Source organism: Oryzias latipes, chromosome 9 (assembly GCF_053564925.1).
Source record: "Oryzias latipes strain Hd-rR chromosome 9, Olatipes_Hd-rR_3.1".
NCBI lineage: Eukaryota > Metazoa > Chordata > Actinopteri > Beloniformes > Adrianichthyidae > Oryzias > Oryzias latipes.
In genome coordinates, this window is record NC_136245.1 from 25,712,094 (window position 1) to 25,738,053 (window position 25,960).

At 40.4% G+C, this 25,960-nt stretch overlaps 2 protein-coding genes and 1 long non-coding RNA gene across 4 annotated transcripts; all 3 read right to left on the reverse strand.

Annotated features, from left to right (window-relative positions):
• Window positions 1-10,718: 10,718 nt before the first annotated feature.
• LOC144994445 (uncharacterized) lies at window positions 10,719-16,430 on the reverse strand. Of its 2 annotated transcripts, none has more exons than XR_013657984.1 (5): window positions 16,130-16,430; window positions 15,568-15,602; window positions 14,916-15,005; window positions 14,489-14,584; window positions 10,719-13,624 (listed from the first exon to the last, which is right to left on the reverse strand). It is a non-coding gene; the product is annotated as an uncharacterized LOC144994445 (long non-coding RNA). The 2 variants fall into 2 exon arrangements; XR_013657985.1 differs by having other exon boundaries at window positions 14,916-15,073.
• A 688-nt stretch (window positions 16,431-17,118) lies between these two features.
• Window positions 17,119-19,806, reverse strand: mpeg1.1 (macrophage expressed 1, tandem duplicate 1). The gene is made up of 2 exons (XM_011478998.4): window positions 19,323-19,806; window positions 17,119-19,166 (listed from the first exon to the last, which is right to left on the reverse strand). The coding sequence occupies exons 1-2, from the start codon at window positions 19,770-19,772 to the stop codon at window positions 17,508-17,510; spliced, it is 2,109 nt and encodes a 702-aa protein (XP_011477300.1). The 5' UTR covers window positions 19,773-19,806; the 3' UTR covers window positions 17,119-17,507.
• A 3,031-nt stretch (window positions 19,807-22,837) lies between these two features.
• Window positions 22,838-23,666, reverse strand: LOC101167624 (histone H1). Its single transcript, XM_004072237.5, has one exon. The coding sequence runs from the start codon at window positions 23,584-23,586 to the stop codon at window positions 23,044-23,046; it is 543 nt and encodes a 180-aa protein (XP_004072285.1). The 5' UTR covers window positions 23,587-23,666; the 3' UTR covers window positions 22,838-23,043.
• Window positions 23,667-25,960: the final 2,294 nt, after the last annotated feature.

The window sequence follows — 25,960 nt, forward strand, 5'->3', positions numbered from 1 at the left end:
CCCAAAAAAAAATCACTTCACAACAATCCTGGACCAATATCAGAAGAGTTCATAGCTCTAGGAGGATAAAGTAAACATGGATAAGGAGGTGCAAAGAATAAAACAATTTTAATAACAGAATGTAGATAAGTAATTTTCAAAATTAATTATTTTCACAAGTTCCTATCACTAACCGTAACTAGTGTTTCTTTTATATTACTTAGCATGAATGACAGTTGAATACAAAAGCAAAGAAGAAAATGGGCCCAAACAAAAGAAAAAATGTCTGTCCCGTCAGTCTTCGTCGTCATCAGTAGCCGCGGTTACATGGGCAGAATATCTTGATCGGATCAATGGTCGGGTTAAAATTCACCCGTGCACATGGGATCAGAAAAATGGGAAGGACGTGCAACAGATAAGGGTGATTAAGGACAGAGATGGAAAGGTGCTAACAACTCAGGAGAGTGTACAGAATAGATGGAAGGAGTATTTTGAGGAGCTGATGAATGTGGAAAATGACAGGGAAAGAAGGGAGGAAGATGTGGTTGTTGTGGAGCAGGAAGTAGCAGAGATTGGAAAGGATGAGGTTAGGAAGGCTCTGAAAAGGATGAAGAGCGGAAAGGCCGTTGGTCCTGATGACGTTCCTGTGGAGGTATGGAAGTGCTTAGGAGAGGCAGCAGTGGAATTTCTAACAAGGTTGTTCAATAGGATTTTAGAGAGTGAGAAGATGCCTGAGGAATGGAGGAGAAGCGTTCTGGTTCCGATCTTTAAGAACAAGGGTGACACGCAGAACTGCAGCAACTATAGAGGAATAAAGTTGATGAGCCACACAATGAAGCTGTGGGAAAGAGTAGTGGAAGCCAGGCTTAGGAAGAAGGTGGAGATCTGTGAGCAGCAGTATGGTTTCATGCCCCGTAAGAGCACCACTGATGCCATTTTTGCTTTGAGAATGTTGATGGAAAAGTACAGAGAAGGTCAGAAGGAGCTGCATTGTGTGTTCGTAGATTTAGAGAAGGCGTATGACAGGGTGCCGAGGGAGGAGCTGTGGTACTGTATGAGGTCGTCTGGAGTGGCAGAGAAGTATGTCAGAGTAGTTCAGGACATGTATGAGAGAAGTATGACGGTGGTGAGATGTGCTGTAGGTCAGACAGAGGAGTTCAAGGTGGAGGTGGGACTACACCAAGGATCAGCTTTGAGTCCTTTTTTGTTTGCTATGCTGATGGACAGGCTGACAGATGAGGTAAGACAGGAATCTCCCTGGACAATGATGTTTGCGGATGACATTGTAATTTGCAGTGAGAGTAGAGAGCAGGTGGAGGAACAGCTAGAGAGGTGGAGGTTTGCTCTGGAAAGAAGAGGCATGAAGGTCAGTCGTAGTAAGACAGAATACATGTGTCTGAACGAGAGGGATCAAGGTAGAAGCGTTAGGTTACAGGGGGCTGAGGTGAAGAAGGTGCAGGAGTTTAAGTACTTGGGGTCAACAGTTCAGTGTGATGGGGAGTGTGGAAAAGAGGTGAAGAGGCGAGTGCAGGCAGGTTGGAGCGGTTGGAGGAAAGTGTCAGGAGTGTTGTGTGACAGAAGAGTGCCAGCAAGACTCAAAGGAAAGGTGTACAAGACAGTGGTGAGACCAGCTCTGCTCTATGGGTTAGAGACGGTAGCAGTGAGACAGAGACAAGAGGCTGAGATGGAGGTAGCGGAGATGAAGATGTTGAGGTTCTCCTTAGGAGTGACCAGGTTAGACAGGATAAGGAACGAGTACATCAGAGGGACGGCTCATGTTGCCTGTGTTAGCGACAAAGTCAGAGAAGCCAGACTGAGATGGTTTGGACATGTTCAGAGGAGGGATAGTGGATATATTGGTAGAAGGATGTTGGAGATGGAGCTGCCTGGCAGGAGGGCAAGAGGACGGCCAAAGAGGAGATACATGGATGTCTTAACAGAGGACATGAAGTTGGCTAATGTTAGGGTAGAAGATGTCCATGATAGAGTGAGGTGGAAAAGGATGATTCGCTGTGGCGACCCCTGATGGGAAAAGCCGAAAGAGAAAGAAGACATGGGATCAGAAAACCTTTTACCGATTAGAACAAACGTTCCCAGTGCTCACATTTTTGGTCGGAATGAATCATTTGGGCATGAGGAGTAGTGTAAAAAACTCCCGGATGAGGAAATAGGTCCCGTTGTAAACAAACCGCTGCCACAGACATTTATTTTATGCAGAAGCTCGGTAATATACGAGACGATCTTCCAAACGTGCTTTTATTAATGTCATGAATATTATGAAGCGCCTGTTCGCTCATCGTTTTATTTAATCCGTGTGATCAGTGCTGGAAAAAGGGTTAGGACAGGCTATAAACACAGGCTAACATTAGCCTGATGGACACAAAATCCAGGACCATGAAACCCTGCAATCTGCATCTTGGCTGCACGTAAATGTCTGGGAATAACAGTCTTTATTTTGTCGGGACACAACTGGAAACACAAGTCCACGTGATTGTTTGAACAGTTTCTAAGGACTGAGCGACATTTATTTCTGCTTCCCCAAACTCGCTGCGTGAGCTGGCGGCTCTCCTGAGTCCTGCAGCCGCTAACCCAGAGCGGCGGGACGGCTCGCAGTTTGAATTCTCCCACACATAAAACAAAAGAAACGCACATGTAACAGAGCATCCTTCCTCCTCTCAGACACAAAGTTATTAATGCAGCTGCTCTGCTCACTCGGGTGTCAGTGGACCGAGTGAGCGTCGGGGGGCACGAAGCGCTCCTGCCACGCATCTCCCTCGGGAGGGGTGTAAGAGAGGGGAGAGCAGCTGGTCGGTCCCGTATGAGCTCCAAAGCTTTCTCTAAGCGAAACACCGTCTATGCATGACGTGAACCAGAGCAGTAGTGACACACGATCGGAATGACCGTTTACGTGCTCCACGATCGGATAAACGTGTCATGACGTCGTAGATGTGGCAGACCCAGTTGCTGAAACCCGGAAGTAAACTCTCGACCAGAAATGGTTTGCAAAGAGGTTTTAATTCTCCTGGGGGTTTACAGAGTCTCCAAGAGGGCATAGCTTGAATAATCTTAGTATGAAGAGCTGACGTCCCAGGAGTGCGGCGGACCGTGGAACCTGAGGAGCGTAGCGTGGGGGAGCCGAGGACGGCGGAACCAACTTGAGGTGGAGCAGGATGCCAAGGACGGCGGAGCGACTTGAGGCGAAGCGTGGACGCCGAGGACGGCGGGATCAACGTGGAGTGAGGCGTGGGCGCCGAAGACGGCGGGACCAGCGTGGAACGTGGAGAGGAGCTCTGCCGCAGGAACCAGCGTGACCAGTGGGAGATGAACCTGAAGTTGAGCACAATCGAGGTAAGTAAAGTAAATTGACTTGATTTGGTTTAGAAGATACTAAAAGGCCAGACATAAGCACCGGAGTGAGTATAACAAACTGGCACTGGATACTGGTGAGTAGAACCCTTATGAAGGCAGTCAGGATGATCGGTGATGCAGGACAGCTGGTTCCAATCGGCAGAGCAGGAGCAGGAGGGAGGGGGGAGGTGACTGACAAGCACCGTGACAAAACGATTGGTATAACCCAGCTATCTCGATCGGAAAGAAATTTTGATCCGAACGAGTCTGACCAGGGCAGAGTATTCCGAACGGCGCGTTTACATGACGCATTTTCTTTCCGATCAGGCGTTCTTTCCGATTACGCCCATGTAAACGCAGCTACTGTTCAGTGTTTTGTCACTGTCCATCTCTCTCTTCTTATCTGCTTGAAAAGATGGTTATCCCCCTTCCAGTCAACAACGAAGCTCCGACAGACGTCGCACACTCAATGCCATAGGCCTGCGTTCCACTTGTTGGTCTATGGACCCACGTTCTGGCTCGCCATCTTTGTAAATCACTTTGGGAACAAATTATTAAAACCAACTTGCACGAAGCAGCAGTGGTAACTTCTCAATTTAGAAATTAAGAATTTGTTCTGCCTCACCTATGTTCTAAGTATCTCTAACTACTTATATACTGCACAGTATAGTAATTTCTCACTGTATCAATGAAAGGGGGATTTCAGTGATAAAATTAACACAGCTGTAAAATAGTTTGTGTTGTTTTACAGCAACACAAAAATTGTGTATATAAAAATATATATTTTTGTAATAGCCTACCAGTGCAAAGTGTCTTTTTTTCCCCATGACATACATTTAAATAAATAAAATCAACTAGATGCAAACAATTGCTGACTACAACACTCCAATAGTTGGATTAATATTGGATTTTCACACGAATAACACTATAACCAACATGTACCCAGTCTACCTCTGACTGGTTTTATTTTTTGATGAGCTCGCGCAGACGGCGCTGCAGTTTTCAGCAGCTTTCTCAGCTTCTAAGCTTTGCTCCTTGGATGTGTTCAGGATGGACATGTTGATAAGCTCCTGGAGGATTTTCACTCTGTTTGCACAGGCATTTTAGATGTCATTGCTCGATATAAGGTTAAACGCAGTAAACCGGCCCCGGAGCCTTGGATTAATGACCATACTCGCGCGCTCAGACGCTCCTGCCGTCGCGCGGAGCGTAAATGGAAAAAAGACGGTCTTCATGTTTCATTACAGATTTTTATAAACTCCTTGACTGAGTATCAGGCTGCTGTAAAAAATTCCAAGACCCAGTTTATGTCAAATGTTGTGTCTGAAAACATCAGCAAGCCTAAGTGTCATGGTGCCCGGATCAGTTCCCCTCCCCTCTTCCAGCTGCTCCTCTCCTAACCACCACCAGCTGTCGTCACTCAACCTCATCAAACCCTGCTGTTAAAAGGAGACCTCATCCACCAGTTCATCGCCAGATCGTTACCCCTTATGGTGACTAAGCCTGGTCTCAAGTCAGATTTTGCTTTGCTCTCTGTCTTGCGTCTCACCTTTGACTAACCTTGCTCTCCTGCTTCAGGAGACCTTTGCCACGAGTGACGTCAGTGGAACTCAGGACCCGCTTCACGGAGCACCGCTGGAGAAATTCCACCACGCCCACCGCGTTTTTACCGCGCTTCGTACCGCGCGTTCGCACCGCGCTCTCCACTATTCTGTGAGGTCTGCCAGAACTGTCAGTAATTTTAAAACACTTTTAAAAACACATCTTTTAACTCCAGTGAGCATATCTAGTGGGACTTGTTCATTTTATTAATTTTATTCTTTTAATGTTTTTATTGTTTTATTGCTTTTATTGTTCAATTGATTTTATTATTGTTTCTTTATTGCATCATATTGTTTTGTTTTTTTTTTGGATTTTATGTTAAGCACTTTGGTTGCCTTGGCTTTTATAAGTGCTATAAAATAATAAATTGAATTGATTTTCTTTATTGACAGACTTAAAAACACAGACCATGTACATAAATGCACAAAATACAATAACTGATTAGGCAAAATGACATCGCCTAATATGCTATTCTCGAGGCTAATGATATTTTCACTCAGCGGATTTGTCCACAACCCTCGCTCCAGAAAGTAGGATTGCTTAAAAATATAAAATACAATATATCCAAGTTATTATTCCAAAAAAGTATGTATATTTTAGAGTTCACATCCTTCTGTCTGTGCATGTTCTGACTTTCAGGAGTGTATCCCAAAAAAAAAAAAAACAACCAAAAAAAAAGTCTTTCTCTGAACTTTCACTCTGCTGGTGAAAGTAGGAAGTACATAAGTACATTAAGCCATACAATGGCTATATAACTGAATGCAGTCAGTAGTGTAACTTATGGGTGTTACACTGTGACCTTTTAAATTAAAACTGAAAATTATTGGCCTTTTTCACATTACGTTATCAATATAAGGATCAGTTTTGCTGTTGTGCCCATGCCCCTTTTTGCAGAATCAGACATGGGACACAAGGAAAAAAGAGGAAGATTATATTTTGTTTTCATCTTTACTTTCTTACAGCATCAAAGTGCAGTAAACAATTTTTTGATAAGCTTTTGCATGAAAATCAACACATTTCAATACAAAAAATACATACAAGCAAACATCATTAAAATCCCATAAGTCATAAAAAGCAGTTGCACATTATTGTTGCAGTCTGTAATACTTTGAGCTTGTTCTTAAAATCATTTAAAGACACCAGCTCAGTTAGTTTCCAGTCTTTCTGCAGCATATTCCAATCAAAAGGAGCAGAGCGGACAAAGGCTTTTTTCCCCAGCTCTTTGCGTGCAAATGGAACAGGAAGGCACAGCTGGATGCTTGATATTAGGAAGCAAGATTCCACACTTCTCCTTGTGATTAAGGAACAAATGTAGGGAGGCAGTTATCCAAACAAGGCCTTGTAAATAAAAGTGTACCAATGTCCCTTCCTCCTAGTGGCCAGAGACGGCCATCTTACTCTTGAATACAAGCCACAATGACACATTGTATGGAAGCATTTCTGTCTCATAATTAAAAATAAAAGTCAATACCCGAAATGCTTTTTCATTTTCTCAATGTAGCTGCGTTCGTTGACTCAAAAATAAAAGGAAAAATCAAGCTGCCAAACGGCTTTTTCTTCATTCTGTCAATTAATTAGAATGAAAAAGAAAAAGGTTTTGCGTTATAAGTTCTATTCATCTTTAAAGGAACCTCTTTGTGTTTGGAAAAAAAAAGGAAATACAGTGTATTACATTATTCATGCCTGTGCACCTTTTAAAGAGCTAATATTGCGCAAAGTTGACAGCCAATCTCATGCTTCAGTTTAGTAATATTTTTTGTTTGTAATGTACACTACTTCTTTATTGTTTTCAAGCCTGCAGATGAGAAAGTTGTGTACCTGTTCGTAAAACTGCTGGAGTGGAATTATTCATTGCCATCCAGGGTGGGGGTAGTGTTGTGGGATGACTTTGTGTGTGTGCGCCAAAACCGGTGTGTCTGAGCTCAGCGTGTGCAGGAGGAGAGGGGGTAGAGCGCGACTGTGAGTAAGTGGAACGCAATTCACATGCAGTCAGTCGTCATTTTGTAGTTTAAGAAAAAGTAATAAATAAAGTTTCTCTACAAGAACTGAGACTGGTTCTTTGGCTTAACATGCTCTGGAACCTCTGGGGGTCTGAACGGTGGGGGTGAACCAGAGAGGATGATCAGCCAGGGGTGGGGCAGGCGGATCCCCAGAACTCCTGGGTGGTGATGGGGTGCTCGTCTGGGGCTGTGGGCACTCTTCTCGGGTGGGGCCCGGCGTTGGGCCCTCCCGGCGCAGTGGGGGGGGCTGCTCTCCTGGTTGGGCTGGGCTCTCTGTCCCCTTGTGCCCCCCTGCTCTCTGGCTCTGGGGGCCTCGTGGCGGTCCTGCTGGCCCTGGCCTGGGTGGTGGATGTGATCGCCCGGGGGCGGTTGTTCTCTGCCTGCTGCCGAGTGGCGTTGTTGGGTTCTGGCTGCCGTGGCTTTTGCGGCGGGGGTCTTGGTCTGGGGGTGGCTGGGAACTCTCCCTCCTTCTTTTCACATTTCACCATCCATTTTTGAAGAACATAAACACTCACTAAAGCAAAGGTGTTAGCTCACATTTGCACTAATATTTTGTGTGATTGAATGAAATATTTCACACTAGTTGGTTTGAAGGCGTAAGTATGCGTGTGTGAACACAATCTGTTGTCTGTACATGTTGACATGTGGACATTTTTGCCGCCAACAGGTGTGTTTATAACATTTGAGTGCATGTGTGGACAGGCCCCGCTCCTTCTAGATTTGTATTACATCTGAACCTGACCGAAATGATAAACACCCAGCAACTTATGGCTTTATGATGCTTCATGGTTTTACCCCCCCCCCCCCCCTTATAATCACCCTTCACCACCCCCCCCAACATCCCTCTCTCTTCTTCCAGAAAATTCTTGTCAGAAAATTCATAACCCCTGTTTTTAAAGTAAAATATGTCCAACACAAGAAGCCTTCAGCTCTCATCTGTTTGCCCAGCTGTTGGACAGGACAAGTTAAGAAGGAAAAAAAACGAAGAAGTTGTTAGAGAATTGCATCAAATAAATCCAACAAAGATTCTATGTATTCTTGATGCTCATGATTTAATGTTTACTTTATAATTACCTGTATGAAACCCACTGAGACGACTGTTGTGATTATCAAATTGAATTGAATCGAATACTTCTCTAGCAACTACCTTCTTTTAGCCACAACAAAAAGATAAAGTTTCACAACCTGTACAGTAACTTGAAGTGTGCTCTAATAAAATTTGATCTAACACCGAAGACCCAGAGTGCAAAACAGACGTAACTGCATAGTTCACATGAGTGTGTGGACTTTGGGAAGTCCAGAAAATCTCCTCATATCTGAACTTGAACACAACAGCCTTTCAAGAAAACAATGTCAGCTGGTCGAACTTGTTTGTCATTAAACTGAATGTAACCTTCAATGTAGAGAAATCCCCCATTCAGTGTTATTCTTGGAAAGTTGGTTAGTTCTCTTTTTGACTTTTGTTCTACACTGATTATTAATCATTGTGTAATGATGTTTTAACACTACGAGTTAGGCTGTGGTACCCAAAAAAACCTGGAAATCACTTCACAACAATCCTGGACCAATATAAGAAGAGGTAAGTTGCTCTAGGGGAGGATAAAGTGAACATAGACAAGGAGGTGCAAAGAATAGCAGAACAATTTTAATGACAGAATGTAGATAATGCGTTTTCAAAATGAATTGTTTTCACAAGTTCCTTTCACTAACCGTAACTATGGTTTTTTTATATCACTTAGCATGAATGACAGTTGAATACAAAAGGAATGAAGAAAATGAGCCCAAACAAAGGAAAAAATATCTCTCCCGTCAGTCTTTGTCATTAGTCAGTGTTCAGTGTTTTGTCACTGTCCATCTCTCTCATCTTATCTGCTTGAAAAGATGGTTATCCTCCTTCCAGACAACAGCAACCCTCCATGCGTGTAGGCCTGCGTACCTCTTGTTGGTCTATGGACCCACGTTCTGGCTCGCCATTTTTGTAACTCACTTTGGGAACAAACAAAACCAACTTGCACGAAGCAGTAGTGGTAGTTTCTCAATTTAAGAATGAAGAATTTGTTCTGCCTCACTTATGTTCTAAATATCTCTATCTTATTTACTGCACAGTATAGTATTTTCTCACTGTATCAATGTCTTATTTTCCCCCATGACATACATTTAAATAAATAAAATCAACTAGATGCAAACAATTGCTGAAAAACACCCCTGGGACCGTGGAGTGTCACTTTAACACGGTGTTGTACAGTCTGATGGGTGTGGGGAGGAATTACCTGCGGTAGCGCTCCTTCTTGCACTGTGGTTGTAACAGTCATGTGCTGAAGGAACTGGTCAGCGCCCATACAGTTTGGTGCAGGGGGTGGGAGGGGTTATCCATGATGGATGTTAGCTTAGCTAACATCCTCCTGTCCGCCACATCCTCGATGGACTCAAGTGTGCAGCTCAGGACAGAGCCGGCCTTCCTAACCAGTTTGTTAAGCCTCTTCAAGTCTCTGCCTGCACTGCCACGCGCCCAGCACACAACTCCATAAAGGACCACTGAGGGCACCACAGTGTCGTAAAAGGTCCTCAGCAGCTGTTTGCACACGCTGAACGACCTCACTCTCCTCAGCAGGTGAAGGCGACTCGGACCCCTGGTGCTGTGAATCGTTGGGGGGGGTCCCTTTGCTTCTGTTGGAAGAAGGGCAGAGTGGACTGCTTGGTGCTGAAGTGATAACAGCTGGAGCTGGGAGGAGACGCCTGAGCTGGAAAAGTGTGAAGATGGGGCCGTGTGGGTGGAGACTGGGGGCTGGGCAGAATCAAATCAAAAAGAACAGATTCAGCTCATTTGCCCAGGCTTGGTCACCTGTGACCTGGCAACCATTTCCAGCCTCACCGTGGCCCGAGATTTGTTTCAGACCTCTCCACACATCACGGATGTTGTTCTGTTCCAGGCGCTGCTCCAGCTTCTTCCTGTAGCAGTCTTTGCACTTTATGATGTTGTATTTCAGGTCCATCTGTACTCTGCGTAGCTCCTCCTTGTCCCCAGAGAGAAAAGCCCTCTTCTTTTCATTTAGGAGGGTCTTCAGCTCAGGAGTAACCCAGGGCTTATTGTTGGAAAAACACCGCACTGATTTTGCTGGCACAGTGTTTTCCACACAAAAATTGACATAGTCCGTGATGCAGTCAGTGAGACTGTCAGTGTCCTTCCCGTGTGGACGTCCCAGTCTGTGGTGTTAGCCCCGCCTTCAGCTCCTAAGGCTCATGGGAAGTGAGGAATATTGGGTGTAAAGTTGCTTACCATGAGTGAGGGGGCTGTGAGCAGAAGTAAGGTCCATGCTGTTTGTGTGGCATTCAAATGACTGGGTGTTGATGATGGAAAAGATTATACATATTTTGTCCTACTTCCTCCTCTTTGTGACTGTCTGGAATCGTGTGATGTATGGGACATGGAAAATCTCCTATGCAGCCAATTAAATCACAGCTTGATTCTCTTACCCTGTTACAGTGACAGTGAAGTGCTGGGTCGTTACAATTCTAGTCTCGAGGCTAATCACACTTTAACTCATCAAAGATTCACTCTACAAAATAAAAAAGAAATAAACAGAACAGTTGGTGTGTACACGATACACAACACTCACTCCCAAAAGTAGAATTGGTTAAAAAAAGCAACAGTCAAGAGCTCCAAGTTATTACTCCCAGAGAGTATGTAAATCTCAGAGTTAACGTCGTTCTGTGCGTGTTCTGACTTTCAGGAGTGTATCCTAAAAGAAAAAAAGAAACAGCTCTCTCTGAATGCACACTCTGCTGGTGAATGTAGGAAGTACGTTAAGCCATACAATGACTGTGTAACTAAATACAGTCATTAGTGTAACTAATGGGTGTTACACTGTGATGACCTTTTAAATTAAAATAGAAAATTATTGGCCATTTTCACATTACTTTCTCAATTTAAAGATCAGTTTTTGCTGCTGTGCCCATGCTCTTTTTTGCAGAATAAGACACGGGACACAAGGAAAACAAAGTAAGATTATATTTTGCTTTCATCTTTACTTTCTTATGGCATGAAAGTGCAGTAAACAATCTTTTGATAAGCTTTTGCATGAAAACAAATTCAACAAATTTTTATGCAAAAAATACATATAAACAAATATTGTTAAAATCCCATAAGTCATAAAATGCAGTTGCACATTATTGTTGCAGTCTCTAATGCTTTGACCTTGTTCTTAAAAGCATTGAAAGATGTCAGTTCAGTTATTTTCATGTTTTTCTGCAGCACATTCCAAGCAAAAGGAGCAGAGCGGACAAAAGCTTTTCCCCCCAGCTCTGTGCATGCATATGGAACAGAAAGCAACAACTGGACTTTTGATCTTACGGAGTAAGTTTCCACATTTCTCCTTGTGATTAAAGAACAAATGTAGGGAGGCAGTAATCCAACCAAGGCCTAATAAATACAGTGGTATGACAAAGTTTGAGCACCCCTGATAATTTTCAAGATTTTTCTTCATAAATCATTGGTTGTTTGGATCATCAATTTCAGTTTAATATATCATATAGCAGATGAACACAGTGATATTTAAGAAGCGAAATGAAGTTTATTGGATTTAAAGAAACTGTGCTGTAATTACTTAAACAAAAATAGGCAGGTGCGTGAATTTGGGCACCCCAACAGAAACATGCCATCAGTATTTAGTAGATCCTCCTTTTGCAGAAATGACAGCCTCTAATCGCTTCCTACAACTTCCAATAAGGGCCTGGATTCTGGCTGAAGGTATTTTGGACCATTCCTCTTTACAAAACATCTCCAGTTCAGTCAGATTTGATGGCTTCCGAGCATGGACAGCCCGCATTAAATCACACCACAGATTTTCAATAATATTCCTGTCTGGGGATGGAGATGACCATTCCAGAACATTGTACTTGTTCCCCTGCATGAATGCCTTTGTAGAATTAGAGCAGTGTTTAAGCTCATTGTCTTGTTGAAGTATCCAGCCCTGGCGCAACTTCAACTTTGTCACTGATTCTTGAACATTGTTTGTAAGAATTTGCTGATACTGACTGGAATCCATGCGACCTTCAACTTTGACAAGATTTCCAGTACCTGCACTGGCCACACAGCCCCAAAGCATGATAGAACCCCCACCAAACCAAATTTGACTGTGGGTAGTAAGTGTTTGTCTTGGAATTGCTGTGTTTTTTGTTCGCCAAGCAGACCGCTGCTTGTTATGTCCAAATACCTCCATTTTAGTTTCATCAGTCCACAGCACCTTATTCAAAATGAAGCTGGCTTGTCCAAATTTGTTTTAGCTTACCTCAAGCGACTCTGTTTGTGGCATGTGCGCAGAAAAGGCTTCTTCCGCATTACTCTTCCATACAGCATCTCCTTGTGCAAAGTGCGCTGAATGGTTGAACAATGCAGAGTGAGACCATCTGCAGGCAGATCATGTTGTAGGTGTTTGGAGCTAGTCTGTGGGTTGAGTTTGATTGTTCTCACCATCCTTCGCCTCTGCCTATCTGAGATTTTTCTGGGCCGGGCCTTTGCTTGAACTGTGCCTGTGGTCTTCCATTTTCTCACTATATTCCTCACAGTGGAAATTGACTGCTGAAATCTCTTAGCAAGCTTTTTGCATCCTTCACCTAAACTATGATGTTTAACAATCTTTGTTTTCAGGTCATCTGACAGCTGTTTTGGGTTCCCACGTTGACATTCTTCAGAGAAGATTCAAAGAGGAGAAAAACTTGCTCTCGACCACCTTAACCGTTGTGCCTTCATAGGCACTTTAACATTGGGAGTGGGGTCATCTAGACCCCACAAGACAGTGCGCTGCACTTTTTTTCTTCAATGATTTGTGATTTTCACTGGTCTCCATGGATTACAATCCTCTCCACACTGTAAACCCGAATAAGTTCAGTGAACTCAAAATTTTTGAGGAAACAGATTACATAATTTTTAAGTTGACTTACTTAAAAAGTATAAGTTATTTGAACTTAAAATCTTTGAGTTGAATAAAATAAAACAATTTAACTAAAATTAAACTATAACTTTTTATTTAACTAACTTAAAGATTCTTACTTTACTGAACTAGAATATTTTGTTTTTATTGAACCTTAATACATTAGTTAATTAACTAAAAAACTTTAATATATCTCAACTCAAAATTAATCATTTGAAGTCTAAACTAGTCTTATTTGTCCTTCTTAGTCAGGGCCATTCTTACAAAAGAAAAACTGAGGCAGAATTGTAATTGCAAGTTTATTTTTAAACCACCTTACACAAGTACATTTGAACAACTTGTGGTACTACAAAAAGGTAAAACAAAGCACAATTTGTGTTAAGAAAAAGTGCACAAGCCATAAAAAATAAATAAATCAGTCTTCAAGAAAAGCAAAAAATGAGCACTAATCTTTTTAACACCATTTCCTTATACAACTTCATAAAAAAAGAGCATTCTTACATTTCAAGAAAAGCAAAAATTGTTTATCAGCCTTTTTTTTTATACTTTTCCCACATAAAACTGTATTTTCTTAGGCTGCCATTTCCCTATAAACATTAGCGCTCAAAAAAATACCCATTTAGGAAATTTGCCTACCACAAGCTCATCTTCCACCACAACTGCTCTACTGAGCGGACAGAAATGCACTGAACTTGTATTGTTGTTGCTGACGGTCAGAATGCCAACAGAGGTGTTGCTGATGTCTGCCTCTGGTGACTCTTTAATCTGCAAAGGAAAAAAAACAGTGTAGTATTAAAGAGAGAGAATTGATCGCTTGAGGGAAGAAAACTTTATGCAAAAACTACAACCTGAAATTGACATTTTAAGAGAAGGTCAGAAATGACACATCAGGAAAATTATTAAAATTGATTTAAATTAATGATTTCAAGGATTGTAGTCAAAGCAATAAAAAATTTACACATATTTATCAAACTCATTACAGAAATGATGAAATGCATTGATTAAAAAGACAGAAAATAAAACAAAAACGTCAATTAAATCACATTTGCTTAATTCAATACAGTGATCTTTAACTAAAGTCATGTAGAGCTTGATTTATTGCTTGAAAAGGATCTGGAAGAACAGAGCTTATATAATACAAAATCAAATGGAATCAAAATAAGACTATATGTAAGAGTCCTCATGATTCCATAAGGCACTGTACACAAAAAAATATGACATCTGAAAACAGGATCACATTTACACACATCACATCCCTGCCATTAGACCCTTTTACACAGTTAGTAAAAACTCCTTTATAAAAATAAAATAAAAAAAAACTCCTCCCCAGGACGGACAGGCGATGTACCAGAACTCTTTGAGAAGAATTACATTTTCTAGTTCAACAACTGCATTTTTTAAGTCCAGCAGATTGGCGTCATCCAGATGAAATAGGGGACGGCTGTGGGCCCGAGATGAGCCAGAGGCGAGGTCCACGGTCAGGTACAGGAGCACAGATGAGCTGGAGTGCAATATTTTAGGAGACTATGTGCTCTGCCACATAATATTGCTTTGGCATGACTTTATGGTTAAGTTGTATTACCCACACAGCTGGAGTATTAACCAGCATATCCATCATAAAGTACTTACATTCCAAACTTTGAAGAACTGTGGGTCCTCCTCACGTTTGTATATGGGAAGCCAGTACAGGACAGGAGTACCATTGACATCAGCAGTCTGCTCTTGCTGCACAGAGACAAAGACAAATTAATATGGCAAACATATTTCAAATGACTGCACCCTTTGGTCTGGCTCAGTTCAGTTCATCTAGTCTTTTTAATAATCTTAAAATTGTACAGTTATTTCAAAAAATACACCAAACATAAGATGACATTACATTCATATTTACAAATGCATTGGGATCAACATTGATGTTTTTTTCTCCAGTGAAGTAAACATTTACACTCATTCACTGAATTAGAAACGCTCAGTGATCAATATGAATCAATCCAAGTCAGCCCCTTCTTTTAGCTATACTAATGCATAATGTTGATTATGCCATGCAGTTACACCTCACCTGTTTATCATAGAGGTGCAGAAAGTCGCATAGAGCCTTCCGGTTCGTGCTGCCTTCTCTCTCAAAAAGATCAGCATCCTCTGCGTCTGTCTGTCCAGGTCAAAATAAAACTGTTTTAACAGTTTGACATTTGTGATGCGATGAAACTCAGCTCACATCTACAAAAATTTTTTTAAAATGTTAAACACATTTTAAAGCTTTTTCAAGCTACTGGTAGCTTGGAAAAACCGCTGCATTTCACAATAGCCTCAATACTCTGTCCACAATATGTAATCTATGATTTATATTAATATTTTTTAAATACTTGTGCATTAGCTAGAATGACATAGAGGATGTTTTAGGAAGAGACAAAAAAGTTATTTTAAAATATTTGACATTGTGAAACACAAATCACAACCAAACCAGTGGCCAAAATACAGTTTTTGAGTCTTAAGCAAACTTTATGATACATTTAGTATTTTAACTCGAGCCCAATCCAGGACAAAGTTATAACTGCTACATAACATTAAGGTAGCTTAGACATTTTTACTTATTTATAATTAATTTAATTTGTCAATAAGGTCAAATGTTCTCCATAGCCGGAGGATTCGTGGGACTGGGAGCTGCTCGTGTCTTAAATATTGCAGCCATGTTATTTACAATCAAAACTTACCTCCGCTCTTATTTTTCAAACGCACCGCCGGTTCACTAAAGAAGATACGAGAACATGTTAGCGTAAGGCAGCTAGCTTAGCCCACATTTGCATTTATTAGGTTACTACGTGAAATACAAGTTACACAAAAAAATAACGATTACCAAATCACAGAGCCTATGGTAAAAAGTAGTAGAAAAATAAGGCAATTCCCACCGAGTCGTATATCTGTGGCTGTGGCAGCCGCTCTGCCAGAGCTAGCTAGCGGTTAGCTAGTAGTAACGGTTAGCTAGTAACGGTTAGATAATTTAAAATGTGCGCCAACCAACTCGGTAAAAGTAAAACTTGAAACTTTGCCCCAACAACTTCTTTTAACCACAAGCAATAATTCTCTGATGACATGATACTGCAAAACATACATAATTGTTTAATTCAGAACAAATATTCGAAGATACATACAAACTCATGGAGCACGTCATGAATACAAAGGATATACTTGAAGGAACATCAAAAGAAGCAACAAATATATAATACAGAGGCGAAAGTCATAAAATATAATAAAAAATAAAATAATACGACTTACCTAGACGTATGTGCGTTATCAACTTGGGCCAGCTGACACTCGCATCAGACCTCCGCCATCTTGAAGACTTCTGTGGCTGAGTTCACGTTCATGGGCGTACGTTATGACATCATCACGTCTCATTACTCATAAGTTTTGACTCCAAGGTTTCATTTACTCAAAATGTTTTAGTCCAATAAACATATAACTGTGGCAAAAGTTGAATCGGCTTATAGGTTTTAAGCTGACTCAACTTGTTTGTTACTTTTGAGTTCAGTGATTATAAAACTTTTGAGCTCATTGGACTATTCGGGTTTACAGTGCACTTTTATCCACCTTTGTCATGGTAGGAATAACACATCAAAGAAAGGGTGGGGTATAGGGTTCCAATAATTATTGCTAAGCGTAGTCAAATCAATAAAACAACAGGGGTGCCCATATTTACGCACCTGTCTATTTTTGTTTAAGTAATTATAGCACAGTTTTATTTAAATCCAATAAACTTAATTGCACTTCTCAAATATCACTATGTTCATCTGCTATATGATATATTTAACTGAAATAGAAATTCCGAACAACCAATGATTTATGAAGAAAAAAAATTGAAAATTATAAGGGGTGCCCAAACTTTCTCATACCACTGTGAAAGTGTACCTCTATTGGCCAGAGAAGGTCATTTTACTCTTGAATACAAGCCACAATGATGCGTTATATAGAAGCATTTATGTCTTAAAAATAAAAGTCAATACCAGAAATCCTTTTTCATTTTCTCAATGAAGCTGCGTTCGTTGACTCAAAAATGAACGACCCTTGGAGTATTTCAGGCAGGCAACTTTGTAGTTGGGAGAAAAGTAATAAAGAAAGTTCTTCTACAAGAACTGATACTGGTTCTTTGACTTAACACGCTCTGGAGGCTCCAGGGGTCCAAACGAGGGGGATGAACCCCGGAGGAAGATCAGCCATGGTTGGAGAACAAAGCAGGAAAAGGTTCAACACCACGATAACAAAAGGTGGGAACATATATTTTATTCTAAATCATTTCAATCATGTAAACAAAAGCTTATATTTATTAGATTATAGCAAAGTACACAAAATTGAACGTACATATTTTGTGTGTGTAGTTTATTAGAAAGCAACTGATGTTCATAAAAGATATGTTGGTGTCTAATACAGGGAATTATGACTCTTGGCCACATGATGGCAGCAATCATTCATGTTAAAGTTTACACATACCTCATAACTTCCCTTTATTGAAAAAGTACACAAATCAAAACATTTTTAATGAAAGAAATATCTATTGCTACAAAGAAAACGTTTTTGGAGAGATAAAATGCTAACATGAATAGTAAGAAAATATAAAAGTTTTAAAATCCTGTTTGTCTCCAGAATAACCTCAGTTTTATGCCACTTCCTGCTCTGTTGCGTTCTCCAGACTAGCAGGTATTGCCTCGTAGCTTCCTGCTCTAAAATTAGACCCCCTCCTCTTCCTCCTCAGAGCCACCACCATAATAACGATGAGCACCATCAAACCAATCACCCCAAATGCTACACCTGCTTTTTGCCCGCTCGACATCTCATTCAGCTCTGGGTGAATCTCTTTCATTATTTTATTGATTTCCTCTGGTTTGGCCAGTTTCCATGCTTTTGTCCCACCAACACGGACCCAGCTATTGTCTCCTTCAGTCATTACCATCACAGTGTTGGTTGCTTGCATGCTGACCAGTGGGGCTTTCGTAAAGGGGGGCAGGTGGATTGGTAGTAGTTTACCACCAGTAAACAACCCTGACTGGACGCAGTAAAGGATTTCACAACCATCGCTGACTGTCCCAAGGTGTTGGCTGTACCCGGGAGGGCACCTGCGTTGGTTGTTTGCAAGAGGGTTGACTGATTCACAACTGAACAGACCTCCAAATGGGACAGAAAATCTGGTAGCCAATTCATAGTCTTGACTCACACAGATCCTTTGGCCATCTGAAAGAAATCTCAAAGAGATGTAGTTTGCAGGGCAGCTTTTGGCATTGGTAATGGGATTTGGAGAGGATGGGCTGTAAATGCCCCCAAACAGATACCCAGAACTTTCTGGGGCTTTCCCATTAACAGAGCACCAGTAGGTCAAAATGCGAGCACTGCGTACATGGTAGTTGTCCTGACATTGTTTTCTGTGGCAAGTAAACAAACCCAGAAATCCACATGAGTAACGGATGTCATAGCAGTCATAAGTTGTGTAACCCTTTTGTCTTACTTCTGACCGCAGTAACGTTGGGGTGTAAGGGGAGCGGCAGGAGAAGTCCCCTGTGTTTGGGTTTTTCTGGGCCAGTTCTTCACACAGTGGACCTGCATCTGAGCTCAGTTCTGTGCATGCTTGGTAGACGCCCCCAAAGCTAAGGTTTGTGGCAGGACCCTTACAAGACTTATCATCAACATTGGCTTGGAAGTTGTAGTTCTTAGCTGTGACGTCGACACAGCCAGGGCGTGTGTTAATCCTGTAGTAACGCTCTATGGCCTGACTCACTGTCAGAGCCACCTTGTTAAGGGTAGGTTGTGGCAGATCTTGTATTGTATTGGTATTGATCAAATAGTGGAGGGGGACTCCTGAACGGTCGATGGCAACCAAGTTGTTTTTGGTGCTCTCTTGCCACTTCTGCAAAGAGATACCAGGATAAAAGGGGGTGCCTCCATGACTTTGAATGATGGAGTACGTAATGTTGGACTGGTAGTTTTGAAGAGTCGAACTCTTTTGGGTGTAGTCGCTGCTTATGTCAAACTTCAGTTTGTCAAAAAAGTTCAATCCAGCCGATGCTTTAATCGAGGAACTGTCTGAGACGCTGTTGGAGACATAAGAGGAACGAAGGTAGTCTTCCTGTGACAAAGAAGCTCCAGCATCAACACTTGTGATTACATGAGTGCCGAAATCCACCACCATCTTCTCTGAGAGGTAGTCGGCACGCCTCGTCTGGTTGTTTTCAATAGCGTCGGCGATTTCTTTCACTTGGTGAGCAAAGCGGGAATCCAAAGCAAAGTCTGGGTAAGACTTAACCGAGTAGATGAAGTTTCGCACCTTCAGACAAAACGAGTATACAGGGTTAGATTTGATAGATCATTGCCTTTCTTACATTGAAGCAACTCAAAGACAAAGCACACAAAATTTTCACCCAACTATAATTTTAAATGTAATTTCTGCTTATTAAAGTAAAAAAAAAAAAAGTAAACTTACTTGCACTCTGGCTGTAGTTGAGGAGTCCTTGACCTGATGGGTTTTCATCCTTGTAATCTCAACAGAAAACTTGGCGTTCAGGACAGGGAGAAATGAAACATCATCGTTTATGGAGGCAGCTGTCGAGCCTTTCTGATCCAGCCAGGAACTGATGATCTCTGAGTTGGTCTCCACGCCCGTCTCCTTGTAGGGAACAACAAACACCTCATCTGGGATAAGATAGAGCCCATCTTCAGTGGTCTGGCATTGGAAGTAGCTAAAATTCATGACTCGCCCCATATCCATGTTCCGCAGGTTGTCCCAGCCTCCACCCGGCAGCACCTCCAGTGCTGTGAGGGAGAGGTTGGTGGAGGCACGGCATTGTCTGAGCCAGTTGGTCGGCCGACTTACTGGGTTTGAAAAGCAGGTGTGAAAGAACAGGAAAGCACAGAGCAGCAGTGATGCCTTCATGGTGGCTCTGTCAGGATGAAGGCTGGGGCACCTTAATTTAAAGTGTGAGCTCCGCCCCACCTCTTTTCTGAAGTGGGTTGTCATGGGGAAACAAAGGGAAAGGCTTTATGTATAAATATCAAGGGTGATTTTTGTGTTTGTTTCACTTTCCACTTCTCTTATTTTGAAGATATGCTTTCAAGCGTGCTTTACTCCACCAGAAAGCTGCTTATTGTCAAAAAACAAGCAAACTAGTTTTTAAGGATCTAACTCTTGGCTGATATGTCTCCTTTTAAATCTTTGCAGAACTCTGAAGATTATCAATAAAAATCAGAAACCCTTTTTTATGCTGTTGTAGAGGAAATTTTCAAAATGTGCTTTAACAATCATTTATCATTTCTAACTGCTTGCAGTTTTCAGGGTAGAGAACTCAAACAAGCAGCCACAAAAACCTCCCAAGAAGAAGAAGTTGCGTCAAAAAAATCCAACAAAGAACCACTTGTTTGTATATTTCTATAGCAACTTCCTTCTTTTAGCAAGAACAAACAAATAAGGTTTCACACCCTTAAAAGTAACTTGAAGTGTGCTCAATTAAAAACGGATCTGAAACCGAAGACCCAGAGTGCAGAACAGAAGTAGCTTCAAGGTTCATCACATGAATATGTGTCATTTGGGAAGTCCTGAAAATCTCCTCATGTCTGAACTTGAACACATCTGACACCGCAGCATTTTAACCCTTGTGCTATCCTATGACCCCACCCTTACATTGACGTATTATCCCTACCATGACAAAGCTGGATAAAGGTTAGAGGATTTCACGTAATCAATCCATGGACACCAGTGAAGATCACAAATCATTGAAAAAAAAGGTTCAGCGCACTGTCTTGTGGGGTCTAGATGACCCAACTCCAAATTTCAAGTGCCTAGGATAGCACAAGGGTTAATGGGAACAATGTTAATGCTAAATGAATTTGGTTCTAGGACCTTTAATGTAGAAAAATTCCATATTTTCTATTACTTTTGGAAGGTTGGTCTGTTTGATTTTCAATCAATGTTTAATATTGTGATGATCTTTTAATGCAAAATAGTAAATTATTGCCATTTTTACATTACTTCCTTGATATAAATGTCAGTGTTGCTGTTCTGTCTATATTTCCCTCTTTGCAGAATCAGGCAAGGTACACAAAAAAAAAGAAGTTCCGTTTTCATCTTTACTTTCTTACAGCAAGAAAGTGTAGTAAATAATTTTTGATAAGCCTTTTAAAAGTAGTATTTTGTATGTTTTTAAAATTTGGTTTACATTGTCTGCATGAAAAAAATGTAAAAATATTGGTGTTTTAAGAGTTTAAGTAGTTTTCTTTAAACAAATTATGGTTCTTTTCATAATTGTCTGCTATAGGGACCATATTCAGAACAATGAAAAAACAGTGTACAAACGTAAACTTCATCTCCTTTTTTTATGTGATTTCTAAAGATGATAAAGCCTCTTTAGCTGTTATCAGGAAATGTTGAGTACACTCAAACTAAAACAAAGTTTCAACCATAAATGCCTAACAAAATATTTATGAGTAATGTATTCTTTTAGTATCTTTAATGACAGTCGTCTCAAAGTCTTAGTCTTGGTCTTAGTACAAAGTCTTGGTCTTAGTACACCTGAAGTTTCGTCTCCCTTCCACACTGACCATCAATCTAAACACACTGTACATATTTTAAACCTGTTAAAACGATTTCATTCTCCATTTTACATTTGTATATTTATATAGTTCTATTGCTAAATTTATTCTAGCTGTGTACTCGTGAAATGTGCAACAACAGCAAAGTTCAAATCTATTCTAATTCTGTTCTATCTCTGTTTTTGATTCCCCAGTCTCCACCCCGAAAGTTCCTTCTTCTTTCATGGAACCTGGTGTTTTTTTTAATCATAAACCTAGACTAACTTCTGCCAGAAACTGTTCTTTTTTTATTGTATTCTAATATTTGAATTCAACCTATAAAGAGGAAGCTGTTCCAAATGATCGGACCAGTGCAGCACAGAGGCAGCATCTTTTTGCTCATTATAGTTTTGTTTGGGGGGACTGAGGGTTTGAGTCCACCAGGAAGATTTCTGATTGGGGTATGACTTTTAGTGGGAGTTTGTGTCTGTTAAGTTCTATTGGTGTACATTTCTTATGAATTTTGGTTAAAAATTGAGATCACAGCCTGCTTGTGTTTGAATATTGATAAATAAAAAAATAAAATGATACATTCATTCTAAATCTGTCCAGCAGATGGCAACAAATGGGCAGATGATTGCCTAAAAACTGAAGTACACAGTAGTCCAACCTACTGAACGGTTTGTAAATGTAACAACAAAAAATTCTTTAGAAATGTTCATCTCAAACATAGACTTTACAACATTCTTGTGTTTGTTTGTTTTGGTGAGGGCAAAATGTGTGGCCCTCTGTCTAACGTCTGTTTGCAGATAAGAAGAGAAATGATCGTTACGCCCATTTCTGCTGTTCTGTGATCAACAATACAGGCCTGAATATACTGACTACAGTATCCTGCTGCTTCATGGAAAGCTGCTATTGACTTGGAATTGTAAGCCTGGAAGCAAATGTAAGAAACAATGTTTCTGTCAGTCATAGAGATTAACCCTTGTGCTATCCTATGACCCCATCCTTGCCTTGATACATTCTCCCTACCATGACAAAGGTGGACAAAGGTGAAGAGGATTTCATGTAATCCATGGACACCAGTAAAGATCACAAATCATGGGAAGAAAAAGGTTCAGCGCACTGTATGGTGGGTTTAGATGACCCAACTCCCAATGTTAAAGTGCCTAGAATAGCACAAGGGTAATTAAGAGCATGCCAAGTAAACATGCACACAAATTTATAAAAAAGTAAACAGTTAATAATTCAGTAGAGTTTAGCTATGCATCCTGACATTGCAGGTATGTTTTTTGTGTATTGCTGTTTAAAAACCCAGATTATTTAGAAAAGTGATAATTTCCAATTTTGCACCAGAGAATACATTTAGAATAATTTTAACGAAAAAAAAAAGCCCTCAAAGTAAATTTTAAATAATAAAGCAAAACAAGTGAATACATCAAAAATGACTTTATTATTGCATTTTAGTCTTTTAAAGACTATGACAGAAAGAGGAGGAGGAAAGTGCAATAGCATCAAGTTTAAGGTTTTTCTACAACAGAAACCAATAAAGCTTTAGCAAAGAAAGTTGAATGCTTTATAGTCCACACAGAGTTGAGGGGCAGAAAGAAGTGCCTGCTGATGGTCCTGCAGAGCAGTCTTCATTTCTTAGCAGCCCTGGTCTTCTTGGGCTTAGCAACCTTGGGTTTGGTCTTCTTGGGGCTCTTTGGCTTCTTGGGTTTTTTGGCCGCAGCAGGTTTCTTGGCTTTCTTGGGGCTCTTTGCCTTCTTCTTTTTAGGCGACTTTTTGGCTGCAGAAGCAGCTCCTGCCGCTTTCTTGGCACCAGCCTTCTTGACCTTTTTGACCTTCTTTTTCACCACCTTCTTCTTTCGCGGTGAGGGAGGCTTCTTGTTCAGTTTGAAGGATCCAGACGCCCCGCTTCCTTTGGTGCGAACCAGAGATTTGTTCTTCACCAGTCGCCTGATGGCCACCACGATCCTGGCTTTGTTCTTCACTACATCGTATCCTCCCGCTTTCAGGGCCTTTTTCAGGGCTGCCAGGGACACACCGCCGCGCTGTGAAGATGCAGAAACAGCTTTCAATATCAGGCTCGCCAGTGAAGGGCCCGACGCCTTCTTGGTAGATCTCTTTTTGGGAGATTTAGCTGGTGGTGCTGCAGGCAAAGCGATAGCTGCAGAAGACATCGTGGATCTCTGAGGGCAGAGTCAGGTCAGTAAGGTCACAGACAAGACAGAGTGATATCTCTGCTTACCCTCTTGGCAGAGCTTGGCTTTTTCAAACCCCCATGAGAACCGTGTGGAGACCATCCCGCCACAAAGACGCGCCTCTTCTGTGGTTCTTTGACATGAGTGTGTTTTCTTTAAGTGAATTATTCTGGAAAATGTAGGCATAAAAGCTTAATAGTGCACCAAAAAGTATCTTATGAGAAGACCCAGAACCTCAACAATCTATATTTACTTTTTTATTGGTTAAATTGATAAAAAGCAACAAAAATGGTTAGGAATTTCTGGCTTGCAACCTGCCAAATTTCACTGGACTGATGGATTTTGGACAAGTTATAAGGTCACCGTGTCCAAACAGTTAAGTAAAGGGAGTTCTAACTCAAAAGACTACAAGAGGTTAATGTTTATGACATGTTAGCTAAAATTTTTTGTTTCATTTAAGCTGCTTTTGTTTTTTATACCCTCTCACAAAGGAACAAAGAAACACAGCTAGCCCCCTGCTCAGTTGAGGTTATCTCAAAGTGGTGGGACGTCTTCACGCCTGCAGCAGGAGTAAACAAAGAAGGATTTTGATGATTTTATCTGAGAAACACTTAGGAGAATATGTATAAAGTAACTGAATAATGCAAAAAAAGCCACAATAATCACTTTATCTCGGCGAAAAATGGGCCTGAGCCAGAAAATTAGTTATCAGTCTGTAAGAAAGGGTGGTTGGACAAAAGAATTTAAGATTAATTTCCCGGGTTTTTCTGTCTTTTGGGCTACCTCACTTTTATTTTAGTGAATAATGTCAATAGATTCAACTGCATATTTACCAGACGATCTAAAACTGCTTCATATTTTTTTCTATTTTTTCTATTTTTTCTAAATAAAAATCAGAAAGAACAAAAAAAAAGTTGTATTGTTCAAAGGATTTGTGTTTTATTTGGTTTCTGAAGCATTGTGGTTAAGGTTTGTTGCCTGCTGTTTTATTTCAACATAACATTCTACAATAAAAATATTAATATATTTAAACTCATAATGAATATAAGAAATATTGATAAAGTTGTAATAAAACCTTATTCATATTGATTTTTTAGGACAAAAAAATCCAACTTGCAAGAATTGATTTGTGTTCTTTGGTACATAAACTAAGTTAAAAAAATTGTAAGAAATCTGCTTAGTGCAGCAATGAAATAACAACGAAATCAACATTATTGATTTGTAAAAATGTAATCAATAGAAATAGAAATAGACTTTCTGTCCTGTTGTCAATAATAGTATAAAAGTAAACATTCTTTGTCAAACTTTGCAGTGAAAAAAATAAAACATGTTCATAAAAAAAAAGCAAAGAGCACATTTTGCTCTCCCGCGTTTTTTATCCTTAATAAATATGAGATAATGCTAGTATCTCTGTATTTGGCAAATGTGGCTTTGCCTTCTGTGTAGAACTGATAGGACCACCTTGTGTTGAGGACAGAAGAACTCAACAGAGGTGCAGTTCTCTTGAAGGCCTCTTAGTGGCAATTGAGTGCTGTTCAAAACAAACCTGTTTTTCAAATGACCACAGAAATCAGCAACATGTGAAGAGGAGCTTTATAATCCCATTTTACACTCAAAGTGTCCACTTAAGTTAGGATATTTTTTAAAAACAGCCTAACTCTTGACCAAAGTTTTTGTAAGACTTTCTTGATTTTCTTTTTCCTTTATTTCTTTTCATTTTCATAAAACAATAAAAATAGGAAAATATTACACAAGATCTTAAAAGAGCTTTAACCCTTGTGCTATTCTAGGCACTTTAACATTGGGAGTGGGGTCATCTAGACCCCACAAGACAGTGCGCTGAACATTTTCTTCAATGATTTGTGATCTTCATTGGTGTCCATGGATTACATGGAATCCTCTCCACCTTTGTCATGGTAGGGATAACACATCAATAGTCAATAAAATGAAAGGAAACAGAAAGAAGAAAACAAGTTTCTGCCACTTATATAGTTCTGGAAGAAAGATAACAACTTTGAAAAAAAACAAACAAGTATATATATATATATATATATATATATATATATATATATATATATATATATATATATATATATATATATATATATATATATATATATAATGCTATAAAATGCTGTTTGATGGCAGCTTTCTCAGGCTAAACTGGAACTAATGTCTGCAAAATCAAAGATAGGGAGAAAAGTGATGTGACACACAATGCATGCAAAAACTTTTTACCTGTGGCAGTTTTATCATGCTAAGCCGCTCTCAGAGTAGTCAGCAAAATCAAAAATATTAAAAAAGCGAGATCTGATAAAAACACATGTGAAAACATTTGTATGCAAACGCAAAA